Source organism: Equus asinus, chromosome 9 (assembly GCF_041296235.1).
Source record: "Equus asinus isolate D_3611 breed Donkey chromosome 9, EquAss-T2T_v2, whole genome shotgun sequence".
Classification (NCBI taxonomy): Eukaryota; Metazoa; Chordata; class Mammalia; order Perissodactyla; family Equidae; genus Equus; species Equus asinus.
Genome location: NC_091798.1, coordinates 76,645,081 through 76,668,616, shown reverse-complemented (window position 1 = coordinate 76,668,616; position 23,536 = coordinate 76,645,081). Strand labels below are relative to the sequence as shown.

At 38.5% G+C, this 23,536-nt stretch overlaps 1 protein-coding gene across 21 annotated transcripts in view; it reads right to left on the bottom strand.

Annotated features, from left to right (window-relative positions):
• Positions 1-23,536, bottom strand: part of MCTP1 (multiple C2 and transmembrane domain containing 1) — a 495,386-nt gene that overhangs the window by 226,110 nt on the left and 245,740 nt on the right. For all 21 annotated transcript variants that reach the window (XR_011505940.1, XR_011505939.1, XR_011505938.1 and 18 more), the window contains exon 3: positions 6,091-6,233. Coding sequence is in view for 18 of the 21 variants with exons in the window: in XM_044780035.2 (XP_044635970.1) it covers positions 6,091-6,233 (143 nt within the window). In the remaining 3 variants the exon portion in view is untranslated. The remainder of the gene's footprint in view (positions 1-6,090; positions 6,234-23,536) is intronic.

Genomic DNA, 23,536 nt, shown 5'->3' with positions numbered 1-23,536 from the left:
TATGCATGTGAGTGGCATAATCTAATTTATGTCTTAAATTGTTCACACTAAAACTACTTGGTTAATTACATTTTATATTGAGAAAAATAATGTAGGAAAGTAGACCAGTGGTCCTGGAAAGAGTTGATGGAGACTTTGGATTAGATGTTGAGGTGGTGAGATGTGGTCAAAATTCGGATATACTCTGATGGTAGAGCTGACAGAAATTACTAAAACCTCAGACATTAAGTATGAGAAAAGATAGGAACGAAGGATGTGCAGGAAAGAGTGAACACAGCAGACTGGATCTTGCCATCTTTAGATAGGTCTGCTTACAGGACTGGCTTTTGGTTGGCATCCAGGAACTTAACTTTTGAAACATTCCCATTGTTAAGGCTATTTTGCTCATCTGGTGCATTCAACACCTGCTTTCCTTCTGGGAGTCTAGTATTATGATAGTTGTAGCTGGTCATTTTGCCTAAGTGACCAGCTCCCACTAAAAACCTTGGACTCTGAGTTTCACGTGGGCTTTGTTGGGCAGAAACACTGCACACATGTTGCTTTATTTCACTGCCAGAGAATGAAAAGTGGGCTGTGTGACCTCTCCCAGCGGGAGGGATAGGACATAGGAAGCCTGTGCATGGATTTCTCTGAACTCTGCCTGAAGTGTCTTTTCCCTTGCTGTAATAAACTATAACCATGGGTCCAAATGCCTCCAAATGCAGTCTTTCTAGTCAATCACCAAATGTGTCAGTGGTTTTGGGATTCCAACTCAAATGATGACTCCTAGGTTTTTCTCCTGAAGAATTGGTGACTGGAGGTACCATTTTGTGAGTTGGGGAATGTGGGAAGAAGCAGGTTTGAATGAAGGAGAGGTGGTGAATTAAGAGTTACTATAAATCTGACCTTAACATGTTGAGTTTGTGATACCATTAGACATCTAAACAGAGAAGCTGAACTAGTGGTTGAGTATAGGTTGTTTGGGGAAACAGTCTGGGCTGAAGATATACACTCAAGAATTATCTGGAAATAGATTGTATTCAAAGCCACAAACATGAATGAGATCATCTGGAGATGAAGCAAATATAGAGACGAAATCTAAGAACTAAGAGCACTGAGGTACTCCAACATTTAGAAGTCTAGGAGAAGGATCCAGAGAAAAGAGGAAACAGCTAGTGAGGGAGTAGAAAAACCAGGAGAGTGGTATCTTGGAAATAAACTAAAGAAAGTGTTTGAAGATGGAGGGAGAAATCAACTGTATCAAAAATAAGTGATACAGCCTGAATTCCATTTCTATCTCTCCAGTTCTCATTAGAGCTTCCTAAGTGGTAATACCTCAACAGGCTAACTCTCCATATGATCCTAACTGCCTGCCAGGAGCTCCAGGGTGGCATGTTCCCTCATTCACATCCAGTGGGGGAGAGTGAGCTTCATTCTCAGTACAAGTCCTGAATTTACTCTGGATGGGCCAGCTCATGTCACATGCCTATTCTTGACAAGGATATGGAATTGGCTGAATGGTTAGTCTAGATTGTGTGCTTATTTTTAAAGACAGTGATAATGTCAGCTTTCATGGAACCATATGGATCTCCAAAGAGAAAATTGGAGCCCATCAAAAAGGTAAAATAAGGGATTTATTCTGGGAAAACCCCAACGAAGATCCCCAACAGAGAACTGAATCTAAGGTTCCTTATGATGGCTCCAAGTGCCATCATCACTTGCCTCACTAGAGTTGGGGCTACTTGACACCCACCTATAGTTCAGTCCTGGTCTTAGCTTTAGGACAACTTCTGATATGAGTTAGGAAAGATTTTCAGAATTTCTAATTCAATGCTCTGGGTCTCAGCATCAAGTCGTCCTCACCAAATATCTTGCAACTTATGGAAAGACATCCTTGAAGCTGGTCTATGTGTTAGTTCTAGAATCTCACTAAGGCCCTGCTTTGACCACCCATTTGGACATACCCATAAATCTGTGTTAGGCACCCCTTCCCCTGATGCTGACTGATTTCATGGAGAACCATCTCTTATCTGATGTTATTCACACTTAACACTTCTCTTATTGCCTCCATTAGGTAGCTGAGCAATATGCCTGTAACCCAGGAAACGTGTACCTGTGCTAAGTGGAAAGGCCCCCTTTATTTATTCAACCTCTACCTTAACTTTGTTCTAAACTTTATCTTTTTATCTATTTCCATATTTCCTGCATCGCTGGAACTTGCTTTGATGCCTTGTCATTTACCTTTCCTGATCTGCACCGTCTGCAAACTGCAAATAGCCCTGTCTCCTCCATGGGGTACCCTACTCTGATCTTGCCAAGCCCTTGGGATCGGGATAAGTTGGCCCTTCCATGTCTGCCCTTTACTATTACAGTTCACTGTCTGTGTTGAACTGTGTTCTGAGTTATGACAGCGAGTATCTAATTGGCACTTATTCAATAACAGTAAAAACTCCTTGGGATTTTCTATTACGTTCACTGCATGGCAATGATTGAATTAGTGACAATATATTTACAAGGCTTCATTTTTCCACTTCCCGCAGAATATATAGCAGTGTATCCAATTTCAAAATGACTTGAAGACATTTTAAGATTGGTTTACTAATAATATTTTTAACCAAATTAAAGCCTCTTTAAAGGTCTTACTCATCCCATGAGATCATATAATATGACCCAAAATATAAGATCCTTCTCAGCGAATGTGTCCATGACTCATTTTCATACTAAGGCAGCTTCAAAATAACCATTTCATTGTAAACGAATAATTAAACTCTAAGTCACAGAAGTGGCACTGTAAAACAAACAAGACCTAAGCGCTGCCATTGCAATTAGTCATCTTTAGTGGAAAACAGAAGCTATGTTGCTTAATTACTGGGTGGACTTAAGCAAACCCTTAATCTCTCTGAGGCCCATTCACCTGCAAAATGGGGATGAGAACAGTTACTTGCAGGGCTATTGTGAGGATGAGATGAGATAACTAGGCCTGGCACCTAGCACAGTGCTCCAGAAATGGTAGCTGTTATGATGCTGAAGATGTGACTGCAGATTTCATCTTCCCAAGACTCAATAACCTCACACGTTCTTTGCCCATAAACCAAAAGCAAGTCCAATGACCCTTTTTCGTTTTGCTACTGATTTTTTTTCCATCTAAAATAGTTGAGATTCTTGATTCATGCATTTAGGAAGTGTTTTTGAACCATGCAAGAAAAAACATCTGAGATAATACAAACATCTTCTAACTTTAGAATAATTTCGTTTGGGTGCTCTGTGATTTATGGCTGCAAACATATTTTCATTCCAATTATTCAGTTGTTTGCATTTAAATGTCTAGAAAAGTGGCCCCCTACTCACTCAGTGAATCAGAATAAACTACTGTGTATAAAAATATATCTCAGAGGTCCTGAATCAGAATCTTTCTGGGGGAGACTTGGACATCTAGATTCTTTAAGGCTTTACAGATAATCCTGATGTACAGCCTGGGTTGAGGATCATTGGTGTATGACATTCATTGAGGGCCCTAAGAACCTACTGAGAAATAATTTTGGATAAGACAGTAACACGGTCTTTAACTTGAACAGAGCTTGAAGTACCTTTTCAATTTTAAATCTTAAGCTTGCATAGATATAAGTTATTTAAGTAACTGTCAATTTTGTTAAAATGATCATCTTAGAAACAGGAACATGGCCCTGAACTGCAATGTTTTCCCCGTTATCAAAATCTTTCTATTATTCAGAAGAGCATTCCAATTTAATATCCAGATTTTCTGATCATGACTGGGCCAAACAAGCCCTTTATACGAGTTCTGTCTCTTTCACTGTCACTCTGGGTGTTCACTGTGTACCTCGGATAAGAGTGGCAGCGAAATGATGATGGAGAATTTTAATTCAATCCAACAGAAATGGATGTTGAATTTATCCTATTATTTAGGACGTGTGCCAGAGCACCCCTGTGGATACAGGTTCCTGTGGCTCTTGTCTCAGTTAAAAGTACTGCATTTTAACTCCCAGCTTCTACTGCAACCTTATTATAAATATTTTTCCAGTCCATTCCTCCAGCCTTGTTTTCACCTGCCCTTACTGCAAAGTCATTCAGAGCTGAAGGAATATTCTCTTTTCATTAGAGAAAGTGTATTCTTATGTATTTTGTGTATAGCATTTAAAAATGATAGTTCCAAGGCTTTTTGAAAAAAATTTTTTTTCCTAGAAATGGTACAGGCACTGCAACTTTAATCTGATTTTCTAACCTTGCCTTAGAACTGAATTTCCTTCCCTGGGTAATCTTTACCTTGATACCAATCAGATAACAGGGTACAAAGTGACTTCTTTTTCCTTTCACTAGACATGAGAGCGTTGTACACAACATTTTCTAACCATCTAGTTCATGGATACATTTCCATTTTACCCATCACTACAGAATTGGTTAGTCCCCAAGAAATCTTTCAGGCAAAACTTTGGGAAACTTATCAACTACATACTTAGGAGATTCTCTTTTCATTGATCTCATAAATTATCCTGCTATGATTTTGTTTTCTTTCTGCTTTTTCTCCTCAAATCCCCCCAGTACATAGTTGTATATTTTGGTTGTGGGTCCTTCTAGTTGTGGCATGTGGGATGCTGCCTCAGCATGGCCTGACAAGTGATGCCATGTCTGTGCCCAGGATCTGAACCAGCGAAATCCTGGGCCACCATGGTGGGGTGCGTGAAATTGAGCTCTTGGCCACAGGGCTGGCCCCCCTGCTATGATTTTAATAACACCTTGATTATTTTTTTCCTTTCTGTGGAGAAGATAAACAACTGGAAGCAATACAAATGAAGAGTTGAGGAGAAGGAGGTTGCCCAGAGATGGATGAAAGAGGGATTATACGAGATTTTTGACTCATGTGCCAGTTGTGACAATTTAGAGAAAAGGATGGGGCATGTGATGTTGTGGTGATGATATCAACCCTGATATCAGTTTCCCCACATTAAACCCAGCATATATGGGGTTAAAACCAAAACACTCATTCCCTACTTACTCTCTGGCTTCCTGGCTCCAGAATCCACTATCCTCCATGGAGACAGACACCGTCAGGGACAAGTACCTGGATCATCTCCTCCCCGCAAAGAGATAAAGGCTACTGGGAAAGCTGCTGACCAGCAAGGTCACGGGCTCCCTCCTCTCTGCAAGTGTCTCAAGGCCAAAGACAGGCTGGTGGGAAAGCTCTGACCAGCAAGGCCATATGCTCCCCCTCCCCTACCTAAAACCCCAAATAAAAACCCTTTTTTTTAGCTTTTCGGGGAGTTTGGGATTTCAGCGTTAGCTGCCCTCTCTCCTTGCTCAGCGCTGTGCAAAAATAAAATTCCTGCTTTCTTCTACCACACCCGGTGTCAGAGATTGGCTTGCTGTGCAATGGGTGAGCGAACTCACTTCAGGTTCGGTAAAAGTGAAACTAGAAAAAGATTTGGTCACTGAATGGAGAGTCAGACATAGGAGCCAAAAAAGAACACAAGTATCTAGAGATGTGAATTAAAGGGAAGTCAGGCATGAAAATAAAACAAGAAATTAGGATTGTAACCCTCTCCTTAAATTCTTCTTCTTCTCTTAACACTACATCAAATGAGAGAAAAGACTCCTTTTTTTCATTTTTGAATTTTATGTTATATTATATTATATTATACTATATTATATTATAGAGACAGGAATTTTTCTCCCCCTATTACCTTTACCCTCCTCATCTTCCAAGTAAAGCATTTTGTTTACAACCAGGAAAGGTAGATCCCTATAGAATTCTTAAACAGAAAAGCTTGGTTCTCTGTAAATTTTTCTTCTTGCTAGATTATACGGAGACTTGTTTTTACATGTTCCCAAACTGCACTAAATCAGTTAACGGCAGCAGGCGGGAGGAGATGGACTTCGTAATCCTAAACGATGGGCAAAAGTACTGTCCTGAAGAAAAACCCTCCTCCAGCTCTCCCTCCCCTCCAGCTCATATCTGTGACATCATCAACAGATCAGAGTTGTGCATAGCAGAATATAGCTGTGGTGAAAAATCTCGCCAGAGAATCACAATAAAAAAACATTGAACAGGGATTTTTACCTCAGATTGCATTAGGAAAAAACAAATAAATGGCTCACCTTTATATACAATGGCTCCCTAAGATGCTCAACAAGAATGCAAGCTTTCTCTTCCCACACAGGATTGAGGTTCTTGTGTATTATTTTACTTCTAAAAACTTCTTTTCTTCCAATTTTAAACTTCACGTATGGATCACTTGTCCCTGTTAAAGAGATACAGATGGATCCGTGTTAATCACATCTTTCTAGGAAGCAAGAGAATAGCTCATCTAAATATCAGAAAATATTTAAAGGAATAAAAGTTAAATGAAGCTTATCACATGGGAAAATAAGGGTGGAGTGTTTTTTCCGAAAATATATCTTAAATATTGAAGTGACAATAAATTATTATCTTCTGATCTCAATACTTTTACCTTGTTCTAGTATTTTAAAAACTCTATTGCATGCTGCATATGTAAATTTAATTCATGCTTTAAATCCTAGAGATTAATCTGACATTTCTCTTGGTATCATTTGGTCAACTATACAAAGAGCGATCAATGATCTTGGCTGATTTAACTAATTTTAGACATACATGCTGCTAAAACTTTATACTAGTTTAATGAGCTTAGGGAAAGGTGAGTCTCAAATTGAGCTTCAGTTTCATCCTTGGTCCCATATTCTCTCTTGCTCAGAAGTTTCCATTTTAGAATGTTAGGACGGGATGGAGGTCTCAAAGGAAGGCATAAGGGGAAAGCGGAACAATGTTTATGAAATAATCTGGACACTTCACCTTAACATATTATCCCAAGCTCCCTATGATGATAAAGAAAATCAGAGGTCTCAAGTTGCTCATGGATGCATAGCTAGCAGGAGATGGAGTCAGCATTCCAACTGAGGCTGTCTGACTTCAATGCCTGTGTTTTTTCTCTATACCTGCAAGAGGGAAGAGCCTTTGCATACTCACATATATATGTTACACCATTTCTCATGAATGAGACCAACCTTCATCTAAGGAGTCAATGCTGTTATCAAGGATTCCTAGAAAAGGCGAATCAGGGATGTCCTCAAGTAAATCATTCCAGTGTTTGACAATCTTCATCCTCAGGAAATAATTCTTTATACAAGGCTTGACTCCCTTGTAATAAAATTTTGTTTAATTCTGTTTTGTCCAAACGGAAGCTATAGTTGATAACTATGGTCCACATGATTTAAAGAAAAGTATAAGAAGCTCTTTGAACACTGTCAAGCACCATATAAATGTTAGGCATTACAAGGAGGCCGATATCCTTAAACTCCCTGTCTATATCCTTCCTCAGTGCTCCACTCACCACAGTGACACACAAACATCTACGCTAAACATAAGAATTGCCTTATAGGATTTGGCCTTTCTTCTTCAATCATTCGAGCTCTCTCAAAATTTTCCACATTCCCCAAATACATATACCTTGGGGTTTTTTTGTTTTTTGTTTGTTTGTTTGTTTGTTTTTGCTGAGGAAGATTGGTTCTGAGCTAACATTTGTGCCAATCTTCCTCTATTTTGTATGTGGGTCACCGACAGAGCGTGGCTTGATGAGCGGTGTGTAGGTCTGCACCTGGGATCCAAACCCACGAACCCCAGGCCACCAAAGCAGAGCATGCGAATTTAACTGCTAGGCCATGGGGCCGGCCCCAAATATACCTTGTTTTTTGTATGTCTGGACCTAGGTATAACAAAATAATGATCCCAATTTCCCATTGAAAAACTCCCATTTAGACAGTTTAACTTTATCATAATGGTACAAACTTTAAAAAATATTTATAAATGTAAATTCAGGCTATTACATGGTAATCAGTTACAATTCATTCTTTAGGGGAGTCAATGCAACCAAAGTGTTTAATGGCTAAAATGGCTATTTTTAACACAACAGCTCTCAACTATGGGCTGAGGACCCTGAAGATTGGGACTATTGCAGCACATATTTTAGGGATATTAAAATGCATGTACTCATTTGAATTTTCTCAATCGTGCCCTAGATCCAGTTACTGTCTTTGATTTTGAAAATCATCTATGCAACTATCACCACCTAATAAAATATAATAAGTTCCATAATATCAGAGCCATCTGGGTCTCTGATTTTTTAAATCTCCAGCACTTAGTACAAAATCACACCTACTGTTGGTCTTCAATAAGCATTTGGTGAATAACTTAACGCCTTAATGACTTGATGTGGGTGGTAGACCTCTCTTTCTGCTGATTTTTGTCACCTCTACTTGGATATCTAATTGACGTCCTAATGGTAACAATGTCCAAAACATAAGTCTTGATCCTCTCTCCTGCTAAGCCTGCTCCTTCCTCAGGAGGCTCCATTATTTGATGGTTGCTCAAGCAACACACTTGGAAATTCTTCTCGATACCTCCTTCTCCATGCTTCGCACCTAGGACACCACCAAACCCAATTAATTCTCCTCCAGAATGCACCTTGGATCTATCTTCTCTGTCTCCACTCTAGTTAAGCCACCATGAATTCTGTGCTATACTACAATAACAGCCTCCGGACTGGGCTCTCCACATCTTCTGTGTCCCCTCCATCAATTCTCTATAGGGCAGCCAGACTGATCTTTTCAAAATGCAAATTTAATCTTCCCTCTTCTTTGCTTAACACATTTTAACAGCTTTTAACTACATCTACAATGAAATCCAAAATCTAAAACATGGTATATAGGATTTGCCATTTCTCCAACTTCACTTTTGGCCCCTTACAATGTTCCAGCTATACTGTTACTGGAAGTTATTTTCTGTTTTCAGTCTTTGCGTATTCTAGCTAGGGTCTCTGCGTGAAAAGCCTCTCCCTCCCACTCTCTTCCCCCCTTTGCCTGGCTGACATCTCATTACCCTCCAAGTCTTAGTTTAAATATAATTTGCTCAGGAATGTCTTTCTCAACCTCCCAGTCTGAAGTAGGTCTCCTTGTTATTTTCTCTTGGCATCTTCTCTTTTGCTTAGCAGTACTAATCATTATGTTACTTATAAGTTATTTGTATGTCTACTTGTTAATTGTGTGAATTTTTCCACTGGCTATGACCCCCATTAGGGCCAAGACTCTGCCCCAACACACGGCACAGTGTCTGGGGTAGGGTAGGGACTCAAGACGTATTTGCTAAATGGGTAAGTCAATGAATGACTATAAGTTTACCGTGTACAGAGTACTATTAAAAACATCCTCTGAGAAGTTAGTAAAACCATACGTTAGCAACGTATATTGCAGGTAAGAAACAATCTGAGATTCAGTGTGACTTGCCCCAAATCACACAACAAATAAGCCAGTAACAGGATGGCAGGCAAACTTAGACTTTTAGACTCCAGGTGCAATGTTCCTTCTATTCACCTTTTCAGGAAATCTGAACACCCGTATTTTCCTCTAAAATGCCATCATAGAACTACGATGTTAAGATGTTGAATCATCATTTAGATACCATAAATAACACTAATATTGACAAATAACTTATTCTGGTCTATAAAACTCTCACACTTATTTCTTGTCTAATCACCCTGTGTCTCTGTGTGTCTACTATTGTCTCCATTTTACAGATGAGGAAACTAGGAAAAGTTAATTGGCTTGTTCCATGTCAAACTAGAACTCAAATCTGGAGACCAGTCTAGTTAGTGTTTTTTCTGTCACATTCATCACAAAACATTCCCTCATTTCACGGTGTAACAATTCTCTATTTCCTCAGTGCAAAAAAAGTATGAATAACTCTTTTTTTTTTTTTTGAGGCAGATTAGCTCTGAGCTAACATCTGCTGCCAACCCTCCTCTTTTTGCTGAGGAAGACTGGCCCTGAGCTAACATCCGTGCCCATCTTCCTCTACTTTATATGTGGGACAACTGCCACAGCATGGCTTGCCAAGCGGTGCCATGTCTGCACCTGGGATCTGAACCGAGGAACCCTGGGCCACCGAAGCGGAACGTGCACGCTTAGCTGCTGCGCCACCAGGTGGGCCCCTGAATAACTCTTTAACAGGAAAAGTGATTTCAAGAAACTTGGCCTCGCATTTCTAAATAGTTATTGATATTAGTATCTCACTTCATTTAGTTTAGCTGCTATGTGAAAAGACTGACAACTTCTGGTAACTTAGCACACAAGCCTGTACACTCAAAAGTAAATCTTTTTGAGAAGCAATCTTTCTTGCTTCTCCCCAGAAACATTCTCTTCAATTGCTGTGTAGGTTAACTGTCAAAATCTCCTTAGAGTTTAGAACAATGGTTCCTAGAATCCTGGTGGGTGGTCCACAGTCTTGACGTAGAACTTAAACTACAAAAAGGAATCCAGATTGCTCTAGCGAACATTTACTGAACACTCGCTACATCAGATACAACATACCACCTAGCCAGCCGATGAGAGGATGAGTTCCAGTGTTATCTTGAGTTTAGAGCTGAAGAAATTGCAGCATGGAACAGGTAAGCAATTTCCCCAGAGCCACACAGTGAGGATGCTGGGACTTGAACTTAATTGCCACTCCAGGCCACCTCCAAACACAACATTTTTCGTGCTTGGTGTCCTATCCATGATGCAACTTGAGGCAATAAATATCCAATGGCCTGAGGAAATAACAATCCAGCTAATGAGGGTAGGTCTAAGGGTTAAGTCAGGGATGAGGGACAGATTTCTGACTCTGTGAAGACGCAAAATTCTCAGGGACTGGTGTAAGAGAGACAGGCTGATTTTAGGGACTCTGAAACATGTTATGATGGTGAAATATTTTATAAATGTGTGGCTTTGGCCATAAGGTGACCTGGATTGGAGATGGTAAATATGTTAGCAAATTTCACCGTCGCACGTACAGGAAAGACAGATCCAGATGCTCACTCGCGGTGAGTCAATCTGACTTTCCCCACTTTGTTTTGACTCCATAGGATAAAATTTGCTACATTTTTCTCTTTCCAACCATCATTTAGAGACTTTTGGTTGCTACTATTAAAATTTAATAATTTTTAATAGTCAAGTTTCTTTAAGGAATTTCTAATTGTTTTCAGGTTCTTAACTTAGGGACCTTTAGTGACTCAGAGTCCTTAATGGTTCAAGACCTTCAGCTTGTGATTCCAACACAAGGAACTGGAGACATTGTTCTTTTAATTTGGGTTAAGTAAAAGATTTGTATCTAATGCTCTTATCTTCTATGTTTGAAAGAGCTTTTCTAACCTTATTTCATCAAGTTTTTACCTGGTGATTATTAATAGGTAGTGTTTGCTTTTTTCTTCTTCTTTTATTTTTTGTGAGGAAGATTGGCCCTGAGCTAACATCTGTGCCCATTTTCCTCTGTTTTATGTGGATGCTGCCACAGCATGGCTTGACAAGCGGTGTTAGGTCCATGCCTGGGATCCGAATCTGCAAACCCCTAGCTGCAGAAGCAGAGCGCAAACTTAACCGCTACGCCACTATGCCACCGGGGCCAGCCCTTGTTTGCTTTTTTTAAAAAGGCATTCTGTAGTCAGGCATATTTGGAAAACACTGGTTAAGAACAAAATTAAATAGATTCATTTTCTATAGCCTTTAAATAAGTGAATGTGCACTGTCGCTCTCCATGAGGGGCTGTGACATGCAGCATTTCCCAGGCTTCTCTGAGTGTGGAGCCTACTTTTCTTGAGTGCATCTTTCAGGTCTAATAATCCCTGATCTCTCTTTGAGAAATGCTACCTTATTATATTTCACAGATATGGAAGTTTCACGTTTTAGAGGTTCTGTTATTGTGATAGACTTCCTAGTGAACAAAACTCCCAGTAAATACAAGCAACTAACATGTGGCTAATCTTTATAAATATACAAAAAAAAAAGATTTAGTTTGTTGGTTCAAAAAACTCAAAAAATTAATAAATTCCAGGGCCAGTGCTGTATTGCACTCAGCCACAAGATGGCACTACCACTCATGAAATTATTGAGAGGCCCGTGGTTCTGCTATTCAGTTAAGGCATCTCTACCGCACACTTCGTGGTTCTGAGGCATTTTCTAGCAGCTTGTGCTTTGTTGTTATTAGCTGTTATTCATGAAATGAAAACAGGGCAAACAAACATGGGAGAAGAACTAGGAAGTGTTAGTCCTAAAATAAAATTCAGATTTTATTGTTTTTAATGTCATATTCAAGAGCAACCTTTCACCCATTTATTTCGTCAGATAGCATTAACTTCAGACTTTGTTTTTCAAGATTATTAATTATTTTATAATTATAAATTCTATGCTTTAAAAATTCTATAGTATTCTAGATCTAGGGATTATCAGTTTATTTCTGAACCCTAGGATCAAACTGTAGAAAAAAGAGGAATTAGTTTGTGGAACGTTTTTTCACGTCGTAAAGGAATACATGTTCCCAATGCCATGTTTTATTTTTTCTTTTAGAGTTAGGTCACTGATGAGCACGTCAACATTTTGTGTGATTGAAGTAGTCGTTTAAGTCCAACACAGAACTAAAGCTTGTCTGACTGGGTCAACCTTTGTGCAGCAATAAGCACAGCATACACAAGATGGCAGCCTCTCTTCCCTTAAAATAGCATTAAAGATTTTTGAAATGTAAATAGTCATCTCGTAACGAGGCTCTTGGTTTTCACTCTCAGAATGAACGAGCCTCCTGGTTAACAAGTTTAAATCAATCTTATTCCAAATCTCGTATGTAGTGAAGCAGAAACAGCTGCTCCTGTTTCAGAGACCTATGATCACTGAATACTGCTAACTCCTAATCAAAAACAATGCCTAAGTGAACAGTGCCTTCTCGGTTAGAAGGAGGAAGAGAAAGAAGAAAAAAAGACAACAAAAGAAACAGAGAAGCAAACATAAATACAGAAATATTCAGTGTGGACAGTTAAAAAGAATTCAAAGTTACGCTGCGTCTTCTGGGAGGTATCAGATCTTCCCACAAATACTTAAAGCTAACTACCTTTGTTGCCCAAACGCAACAGGGAAGGTATCTGCCGTATAATAAAGTCCTTCCCACTTGAAAGAGGTCTGTAAACACAGTGATGCTCAAAGCATACATACTCAGAGCAATAGCTCATGCCTCTGTACACATTTATTTTTCACTAATGATTTAAAAATCTTCAAAACTGTTACTTTATTTAGGTGTTAAAATTATTCCCTTAAGCTCTCTTATTCCTTCCTCATTTTTTGTTGGAGATTTATAATGTCCTACAATTACGTAGAGCTAATAACTAAATACATTAAAATTCAAACGCAAGAGGTTTATAATGGTATGTGGCCTAAGGTAATAAAATAAAAGTAAACTGACTTTTTTCCTGGTGAGTAATATGAATATCCCAATGATTTTTAAATTTCTAGTTAATGAAGTTACCATGATACAGAACATAGATGAATTAAAAATAACACTGTGATAAAATGCAGTATAGGACCGAACTAAGTAAATTTCATCCTTTGAAGAGTAGAAGGCACTTCAATACGCATGACATAGAAAAGGTGTGAACGACAGGAATAGACTATTGATTTTTACGAGTAATTTTTTGGCTAATTTTTCACTTGTAAATGCAGACTTCAGGATATGCAAGAAAAATTTATACATGTTATTTCTGGGATAGATATAGCTTACTCAAGTTTCCCTTCATAGGTTGCATAAATTACATGTGGAATCTACATCCAATTTTCCAAAAACTTCTGGAAGTTGAAGTAAATTAAAATATGAAAGGGTAGTGCTTACTTACTTTTTTCACACTGCTTTAGACAAATACTGCTTTAATTTTGAAGTTGTATATTAATCTGTAACATAAGAGCAACCACAATAGAGGGCAATGTCCTAGATGTCATTTTTTCCAAAGGACTTTACTCCCATTGCGTCCGAGACCTCCCTCTAGGACCAGTAATTAACGCATTGACTAGATACAATATATATTCTCCCATATTAAAAAGGTTTTACCCAAAGGGAAAAAGTTTTCCCTGGAATTCTGCTGGAATATAATACTATGCTTTTATAGCCATCCTAACCCCCCAAAAGATTAAATATAAAGAAATTAAAAAATTTTTAAGTTTCATACCTTTCCTATTTAAGAAAATCAGAATATTAAAAAAGTATACCCTAAAGTTTCTATACTCTCCTCATTCCTTTTTCTTCTGGCTATTCCAAAACTTTTCTGAAAATTGTTTCCTTGAGTGTCACCATGAATTTTAATCATCAGTTTCAATGGCCTTTTCTTTGTCTTCAGCTCCTCCCATCTGTGGGTCACACTGAATGTCCTTACCTCCACTGACTCTGGAATTTCTCTCTCTCTTTTTTGGGGGGTCTATAACACTACCCACAGTAGCCCTGTGGTGGAAAGAATATCGGCCAGGGAGTTTTACTTCTTATATGCAGTGTGATCTTAGAAAAGTCATTTAACTTCTCTTGTCTATAGTTTTTTGATCTTTAAAGTGGGGGAATTTCCCAAGTTTCTTTGAGGAGAGTAAAGGATCTCTAATAAGATTTTACTTCCATGCCCTTGGCAGAGAACGAGCCATCCCACATAAATGAATTTTCCAGGAAACTAAAAATTGCCACATCAAACACCAAGACCCATTTCATTAATGCATTTGAAGAAAATATTTCTAAAATTGATTCTGTTTTTCTTCGTTTTGGGTAAATAATGAATACAATTTTTTAAATGTGGGGCAGAGTGCTATTTGTTGATTATGTGTGTCTGGGAAAGATTCTAGGAAAACAAAGTTAAATCTTCTGTAGAAAACTAGCAAAATTTGAGTAGAAATATTTCCATTTCTGAAATACCAACTGAATACTAGAAAAGTCAGAAGATACTTCTTTTATCACAGAGACTTTTCCCTCCATGAATATTTTGACAACCTGTTTATTCTATATATTCTTATTTTGCTTTATTCCTTTCATTTAGAGTTGTTATAAACTCAAGGACAGTATTATTTCTGTTAGTATACGTGCCAGTGAACAAAAAGTGGTTGTTAAAATATAACAAGTTAAAAGTGATTTGAGGGGCTAGTCCCATGGCTGAGTGGTTAAGTTTTAACGCTCCGCTCCCAGGCTTCACTGGTTCAGATCCTGGGTGCGGACCTATACATTGCTTATCAAGGCATGCTGAGGTGGCCTCCCACATGGAAGAACTAGAATGACCCAGAACTAGAATATACAACTGCCTACTGGGGCTTTGGGGAGAAAAAGAAAAAAGGAAGATTGGCAACAGATGTTAGCTCAGGGCCAATCATCCTCACCAAAAAAAAAAAAAAAAGTTAAAAGTGATTTGAGGTGGAAGGAGCCTGAGTTCCCGAATCACTGTGTGGAGGAGAACGATCTGCTAACCAGAAGCACCTGCCTTGGATTACTAAGTGGGGGAGAAATAAACTTCTATTACACTTGAGCCATTAAAATTTTGGGGGTGTATTTATAATAGCAGTTCAGCCAACCCTAACTGCTACAGATTCCTAAATCTTGGGAATTATAATTATTAAAATTCCACTTGCAACCACAGTTTAGCCTGTCTCACCTGATACATATTCCTAAGCCCTCTGATTCTAAGTATTCTAATTCTTAAAATATCTCTTGAAACCTTCTCTGCCACCACTGCCTCATCATTCCTTATCTAGATTATTCTACGAGCCTTCCGCTTGGTCTCCCTGCTACGCTTCAAATCTCTCCTCCAAAGGCCACTGGAGTTCTGTCACGTACAAGTCAGCCACTTGCTTTTAGACTACATTTCACTCCATCTTCCGCACCCACCAGCACTGCTGTGGGTAACCCAGACCCCAGAACTCTGGCCCAGGGTCAGTATTTAAGCTTCTCCTCGTCCAGGGGATCTTGCACGAATGTGAATGCATTTTTATTATCTCATACGGTTACCATGGAGCCTTCTGATCCTAATTTGGCTTCTGGGGCAGATTGAACCCCAGCATCCATTTTCCTCCTTTTCATAGTAATAGAGCCTCTGTGAGTTTAGCAGGACATGTGATCACCCCATTAGAGAATTTCTTATCCTCCAAGCAACTGGTGTGGCCATGTGACCAAGTCCTTGTTGGTAGATGTGAGCAGCAGTGACATATGCAACTTCTGGATCTTTTGGTGAAAAGTTGAGCAGTTGCTTTGGATCAGAGAAGGAAGTCACGTGTTGATGAGGGCACAGCCACTTCATCAGCCTGAGAGCTCTCACTTCTGAACTTGATGTGGGAGAAAACATCTCTCTTTAAAGCCATTAGAGTTATGGGTCTCTTGTTACCAGAAACTTAGCTTGCACCCTACTACAACTTTCCAAATAGACTTTCCTTCTAGAAAAGTTTTTTATTGAAATGATTTATTTGACTTTATATAGCCAATCAATCTTGTTTGCATTCCATTCAGTGCAGTTTCATAAGACTAGGTGGCTTGAACCAGCTTTTCCCACAGCCTGGCCATTCCTGGCACTGGGGTTTCTCACTTACAGAACTGGAAGGTAAAATCCAGTAAAGAAAAAGAAAACGTGTCAAGGTGGGAGGGAATTAACCTTCTTGAATCCTTACTGTGTGCCTGGGGCTTTTAAGACAAGGCTTCTGTTAGTTATAACTATTGCCCTGTGAGGTGGGCTAAGGCAGCCCAGAGGGGGCTTTCAGTAAATGTTTGTGGAATAAATGAGAAAATTAATATTCTTAGTGCTTTACAGATGAGTAAACTCATTCTGAGAACGTAGGCTGCTTGCTAGAGTTACATGGCTAGTAAGTGGCAGCTCCAGAACCCATTACAAAATCTATTTGTTCCTAGATTCCAAATTTCCTCCACTGCATCATGATGCCTAACCTGTAAGCCTTTCTATCAACCGACCTATCAAGACTATCAGTTTTGAGCTCACCTGTCCCGTAAGGCATCCTCGTCAGAGACTGGATTCTATACTAGGAAGCCATGGGTCTCAGTGAACTTGGCAATTTTTAACTCTGAACCATTACTATGGCAGGCTAGCAGTTAGACAGATGCAGGTGGATGCAATTGGACAGATGATTTACTTAGTGTCTTTTGCCTCCATCAGACAGAAAATGTCATGAGGGCAGAGAATTCTTCTGTATCCCAGAAGCTACCATGAAGCAGGCACTCAACTGATCAATGAATATTTGTTGATTTGTATGGATAACATACATTACTATCAATATATTAATTTTGCTAAGCTGGGCACTTATTCAGATGCCTAAAACTAGGGTTCTCTGCAAAGAATGACATTGTTCATGGTGGGCTCCATAGAAAAAAAAAGAAACTAAAATCTTTTTCATCAATCAAAACTGTAAGTAATAACACTATGAATAGTTTTATGACTCTTGTTTATTGATTGCCATCATAAACTGACCCAATTTTAAAACAATTACGTTATGATTAAAATGTATCACAAATGCATGGTAATTGAATAGTACATTCTTTACCACATCAATATATTTGATTTGAGAAAAAAGAAAAGTCAACAAGCCCCTATTTGTCTCCCTGCTTCTAGTCTTCCCCACTCCAATTCATTCTCTAAAATCTTATGCCTAGATTCTTTTCCTGACACAAAAATCTGATGTTACTCCCTTGCTTTAAATTCTTCGTTGCTTCTCACTGATTTCAGAATAAAGTTCAGACTCTTTAGCATGTCATACAAATATTTCTCTGCTGATTTCTCCAGATTCATCTCTCACCAGGCCTCTAGTCTACAGAATAACTTGCAGCACCTCAAATTCACCGCTTCTCTCCACACCAGGTCCCTCCTCACTCCTCTTTCAGCACCGAATTCCAGCCTTGCTGCTGCTCGGACATCTTCCCTGGTCCATCCCATGCACATTTTTAGGCCCTTTTCTTATGCTCCCAAACATCCTCAGCAATACCACTTGTCGCCTGAGGCCTTGTTTATTTCTGATCCCTGGTGTCTGGCACAAACCTTAGGTTATCACATGTGATCAAGAAATGTTGGTCGACTGAAAACACTCATGGATAACTGAATGAAGGAATGTCTGTATCATCTCAAAATAACAACTGAAACAAGATAACCAGTACTTGAGTCGCACACCCTTTATTCCCCACTCCATTCCCCCCTCCCTGCTCTTATTTACTATGATTCTAAGAATCTCATTTGAATTTTATTCTCCAATACTGAGTCTGAGAGATATAAAGCTTAATCTCACAGAAGCATTGTGCTACCACTTCTACAACAGTAAGCATTTTGCCACTTTCCTAAACTATAGTAATAGACATTCTTTGTAATTCCTAAAACTGGTCAATCTGTCCTTGTTCTACAAAATGCTTTTAGACAATCTCATTTGAGTAGCAATCTTCTTAGAGTGTTTATTTATTTGATAGATTGATTGACCTGGATTTATTCAGAATAATCAATTAGAAATCATACCAGAATAAAGGTGAATGAATATGCTTGTGACATATCTCTTCTACTCTTATACCGTACGTCTGATAAATTGGTATACTAAACAAACAGTAAAAACTGTCATATTTTTGTGCAAATATTTAGAAGGAAGGTTATTTCTATGTATACACAAAAATTATGGCTGAAATTGCCACCCTTCACTGACATCTGCATTTTCTTCTTCCTCATAGGCAGGGAGCAAACTACGTTTTTGACTCTTTTTATTTAGGTGTGGCCACATGCCGGAGGAGGGCTCTGGCCAATGGAAGGTGAGCAGAAGTTGTATGCTACTTACAGGCCTAGCCCATGACCTCCTCCCATATGCAGTCCTCTCTCTCTCCCCAACATTGAGAACCTAGATGAGGCAGGGCCACACGAGAGAAAGAATCTGGTGTCCCTGAATGGAACAGAAGCCCTACCACTACTACAATGGACTATGAAGAGATAAAGAAAAAAATTTTTATTTGTTAAACCATTGAGATTTGGATGGTTATCTTTTATGGGTCCTAACACTACTTACCTAAACTGATACAAAATTTAAAGAATGAGAGCTGCCATTAAAAAAAAAAAATCCTGAAACTATGCGACATTGACTTAGTGGTTGGGTGGTGTGCAGCAAGAAAAAACTGGAAGGCTGGAGAGTATTGTTGGGCCACGATAAACATTTGGTCAACTGTTCCTGTGACAACTTGGAAGGCAGACTGCCTGCTATTAAACCTGAGCTTGAGGAGACATGGTTGGAAAGAATCAGAATAAAGGTAAGTATTTTCTAAAATTGGTTGCCTTTAGTAAGTAATCATAAGAAAGAGAGGAGTTCAGGTGAAAATAGGCTGATTTAAAAGAAATGAGAGGGAGTAAGGAGAAAAACTGGAAAAGCTCTTTTTAGACACCAAATAATAGAAAATAAGATAGAAAGAGCCTTTGAACAACAAAAGCTCATTAAAACAGCCCAGAGGCAATGGTCAGATTGGCCTTCCCACCCAAGCATAATGGCCTGGAGGTAGCTGCCATTATGTTGAAAGGGAGGAGCAAAGGAATAAATCATGTTTGAGGAGTATGTCTAAGAAATAACATTGGGTGTGGTTGTTGGCACATGGAAGGCTACTAAGTTTTTAAAAGAAAGAACTTAGCTGGTTGAGATCTCTGATCTTGCACCAGCAGGAAGCAGGATATGAAAGCCTGTGCAATTTCCAAGCAAGGCAGGCTTCTCCATGCCCATTTCAGACGTAGCTATGGAGAAAAATAGAGGGGAAAGGACCTCCAAGATGGTGGAGCCAGTGGCTACAGAGAACAATAGGCAAGGGGATTCTCCCCAAATAGTAGAGTTTTAATCAAGAAATTTCCCTACCCTCCAGGTAAGTGGCCTTCATAAAACTTGTCCATGGAGATTTCAGAATTGCTATGGACAAGTAACTGCTATGTGTCTCCCACGCTTTCCTTTCAGTCGTTATATATCGAATGTGTATGGCGAAGTAGTCAGCAGATCCATAGTCCACAGGGCTACAAAGAACCACATTTGACCTCATAAAGGATTTCCTTTGATTCAGAGATCCTGTACTTGGAGCTGGATACAGTGACCATATGGAATTCTGGGATGTTTCCCCGGGAAAGGGTGAATGTCCTCAATGTGCAGGAAGAAGACTGAACCAGATATTTGGTGACCAGAAAGGTGAATTGTAGCCAGGACCGCTTTTGCTTGGCAATATCCATGTTTTCTTCTGCTTCCTGGGCACATGGCTGGCCTATAGCTCCCAGCCTCCTATAAAATTAGAAGCAGCCAAATGGCTGCATTCTGATCAACTGAATATAAGCCAAGAAGATGATCTGTGCCAATACTAAGCTTACCCCATGAAAACCTCCATGAAAAACGTTTGACTCTTACTCTATTTTCCCATCCACAGGCTGAAGAGAAAAGACTTTAAGGACTAAAAGGGAGGTAGTAACACTAACTGGGAAGAAAACTTGAGTCCATTAATGACTATGTGGAGCAGAATTGGGGCCCCATCCTCCATCGCTGACTCCTATTGGACTATGATAAGAGCAAGATATAAGATCCTACTTTGTTAAATCATTGATATATGGGGTTTATTCTATCTAGAGTTATGTACCTTAACAAATACAAAAATTAAGCCAAATCACACTATGATTACATTGTTTGGCGCAAACAATTTTTAAAAATACATGATTTAAGGCCTTTAAAGAAAAGACTTCATTGATATTTAGTTTTTAAAAATACTTTTAAGATCCAGTTTGCAAAATATCTCAGCAAGTGAAAAATAGTTAATTCAAATAACAAATCTTTACAATTCTACTTTATCATTTTATTAGAATTCAGTGAAATTTAAATGGTATTCACAGATATGTTTTAGATGGATTATTTCTATTCTTTTGTCTCACCTATTTTAATTAATAACAGCAACAAAGCAAAAAAAGTCATACTATGCATATTGTTCAATTCCTGATTAGGCAATATTTTCCCTTCAAAACTTAGTGATGATTGAATAGTCTTGTAGAAAATAAAGTCTTAAGAGACCTCTTCCAGTTTTTCACTGAATATGAGAATCCCAACTACAAAAGTGACAGGTGACAGATGATCATGAGACTGGAATGTTGAGGGAGCTTGTGTACTTCCAACTCAGCACTTCAAAATTAAATTCAATATTTATTGAACACATCCATTGTGTGATGTGGTCTATTTTATTTTGGACAGGTCTATTATAAAATGTATGTTTTAAAGCTAAGAAGCCTCCTCTGGATCTTTAGAGCTATAAGAAAATAGCTAGTCTCTGTTTTACAGACAGCCCTTCCAAGCACGTGGAGTCATAAATATATTTAGTCATTGGCACAATTATATATCTGAGGTCATTCAAAGAATCCTGATCTTCTTGTCATTATTTTTCAGTGAAAGAATTTTTAAAAGCTATGTTTCCACGAATTAGCAATTAAAAGGAAAGATTTTTTTCTCCCACTCAATAGGTTGTATTTTCATTTTGTTGATGGTTTCCTCTGCTGTGCAGAAGATTTTTAGTTTGAAGTAGTCCCGTTTGTTTATTTTTGCTTTTGTTTCCCTTGCCTAAGGAGACATATTTAAAAAGATATTGCTAAGGCCTGATGGCAAAGAGCATGCTGCCTGTGTTTTCTTCTAGGAGTATTTTGGTTTCAGGTCTTACATTCAAGTCTTAACCCATTTTGAGTTATTTTTTGTGTATGGTGTAAGATAGTGGTCTACTTCATCCTTTTGCATGTGGCTGTCCAGTTTTCCCAAAACCATTTATTAAAGAGACTTTCCTTTCTCCATTGTTTATTCTTGGCTCCTTTGCCAAAAGCTAGCTGTCTGTATAAGTGTGGGTTTATCTCTGGGCTCTCAATTCTGTTCCATTGACCTGAATGTCTGATTTTCTGCCAATACCATGTTGTTTTGATTTCTATAGTTTTGTAGTATACTTGAAATCAGAGAGTGTGATACCTCCAACTTTGCTCTTTTTTCTCAGGATTACTTTGGCTATTCAGGGCCATTTGCAAATCATACATCCGATAAGGGGTTAATATTCAAAATATATAAAGAACTCATACAACTCAACAACAACAAAAAGAATAACCCAATTAAAAAATAGGCACAGGATCTGAACAGATGTTTTTCCAAAGAAGATATACAGATGACCAACAGGCACATTAAAAGATGCTCAACATCACTAATTATTAGGGAAATCCAAATCAAAACCATAATGAGATATCACCTTACCCATCAGAATGGCTATTATTAAAAAGACAAGAAATAACAAGTGTTGGAGAGCATGTGGAGAAAAGGGAACCCTCATACACTGTTGGAGGGACTGTAAATCCGTGCAGCCACTATGGGAAACAGAATGGAGATTCCTCCAAAAATTAAGAATAGAACTACCGTATGATCCAGCTATTTCACTTCTGGGTATTTATGCAAAGAATATGAAAACACTAATTAGAAAAGATATATGCACTCCTATGTTCATTTCAGCATTATTTACAATAGCCAAGACATGGAAACAACCTATGTGTCCATTACTGGATGAATGGATAAAGAAGATGCGGTATATATACACACTGGAAAACTGCTCAGCTATAAAAAAGATGGAATTTTGCCATTTGCGACAGCATGGATGGATCTTGAGAGTATAATACTAAATGAAGTAAGTCAGATGGAAAAAGACATGTATGATTTCACTCATATGTGGAAGATAAAATAAAACAAAACCCACATAAATACAGAGAACAGCTTGCTGGTTACCAGAGGGGAAGGGATAGGGGGAGGGTGAAATGGGTAAGGAGAGTCATTTGTATTTGTATGGTGATGGATGGAAACTAGACTCTTGGTGGTGAACCCAATGTCGAATTATAATGACATACACGTGAAATCTATATAATGTTATAAAGCAGTGTTACTTCAATAAACCAAATTAAATTAAATTTTGAAAAAGGAAGTATTTTTTTCTTTTCAAAATACAAGTGTAAAGGGAATGATTACAGTTACCTCCATGTCCCTGGATTATTAATTAAAGGCTTTTCTTCAATTATCGTATTATTTGATATAGTCAATGGTTAGATAAATTTTATAAGCGTAAAAACGATAAGCAAAGCAAAATGTTAACACCTACCATGTAACTAAAATACTTGAGGAACAATGAAAAAAAACCTTCGCCCCTTATGCTAAAAACAGTAAGTGTTTAATGTGACAAGTGACTTCAAAACTTGCAATTATCCTGCTAAAGCAAGTCATCACCGATAGAGGCAAAGACAGCAGATATAGGATAGCAGTAGGTGTTGTGAGTCCTTGTTCCTGTCTTCAACACAGTATTCCCTTCAGCTCCCTGGCAGGGTGTGGAAAAAGTCCAGGGCCTCCATTGGTAAGTTTAAGAAAAAGTGTAGAACCATCTTAGGTGCTATATTTCTCAATGAACCTACTCTGTCTTGCCTTCTGTCGTTCTGCCACAGTTGTTACTTTTTCATTTCCGTTAACATTCTACTACTTTATTAAGGAAGAGGGGTTCTTCCTTAATAAAAGATTTGTGCTAGTTTGCAGATATAAATTATCCTCAGAATCTGTCATGACTCCTGTTGATGTCAATATTATCTTGTTTATCTTGATATTGGTATCATAACATCAAATGAGATTCAGCAACCAACATTCATTATTAAAATACCATGTTTAAGGCAATGAGAATTTA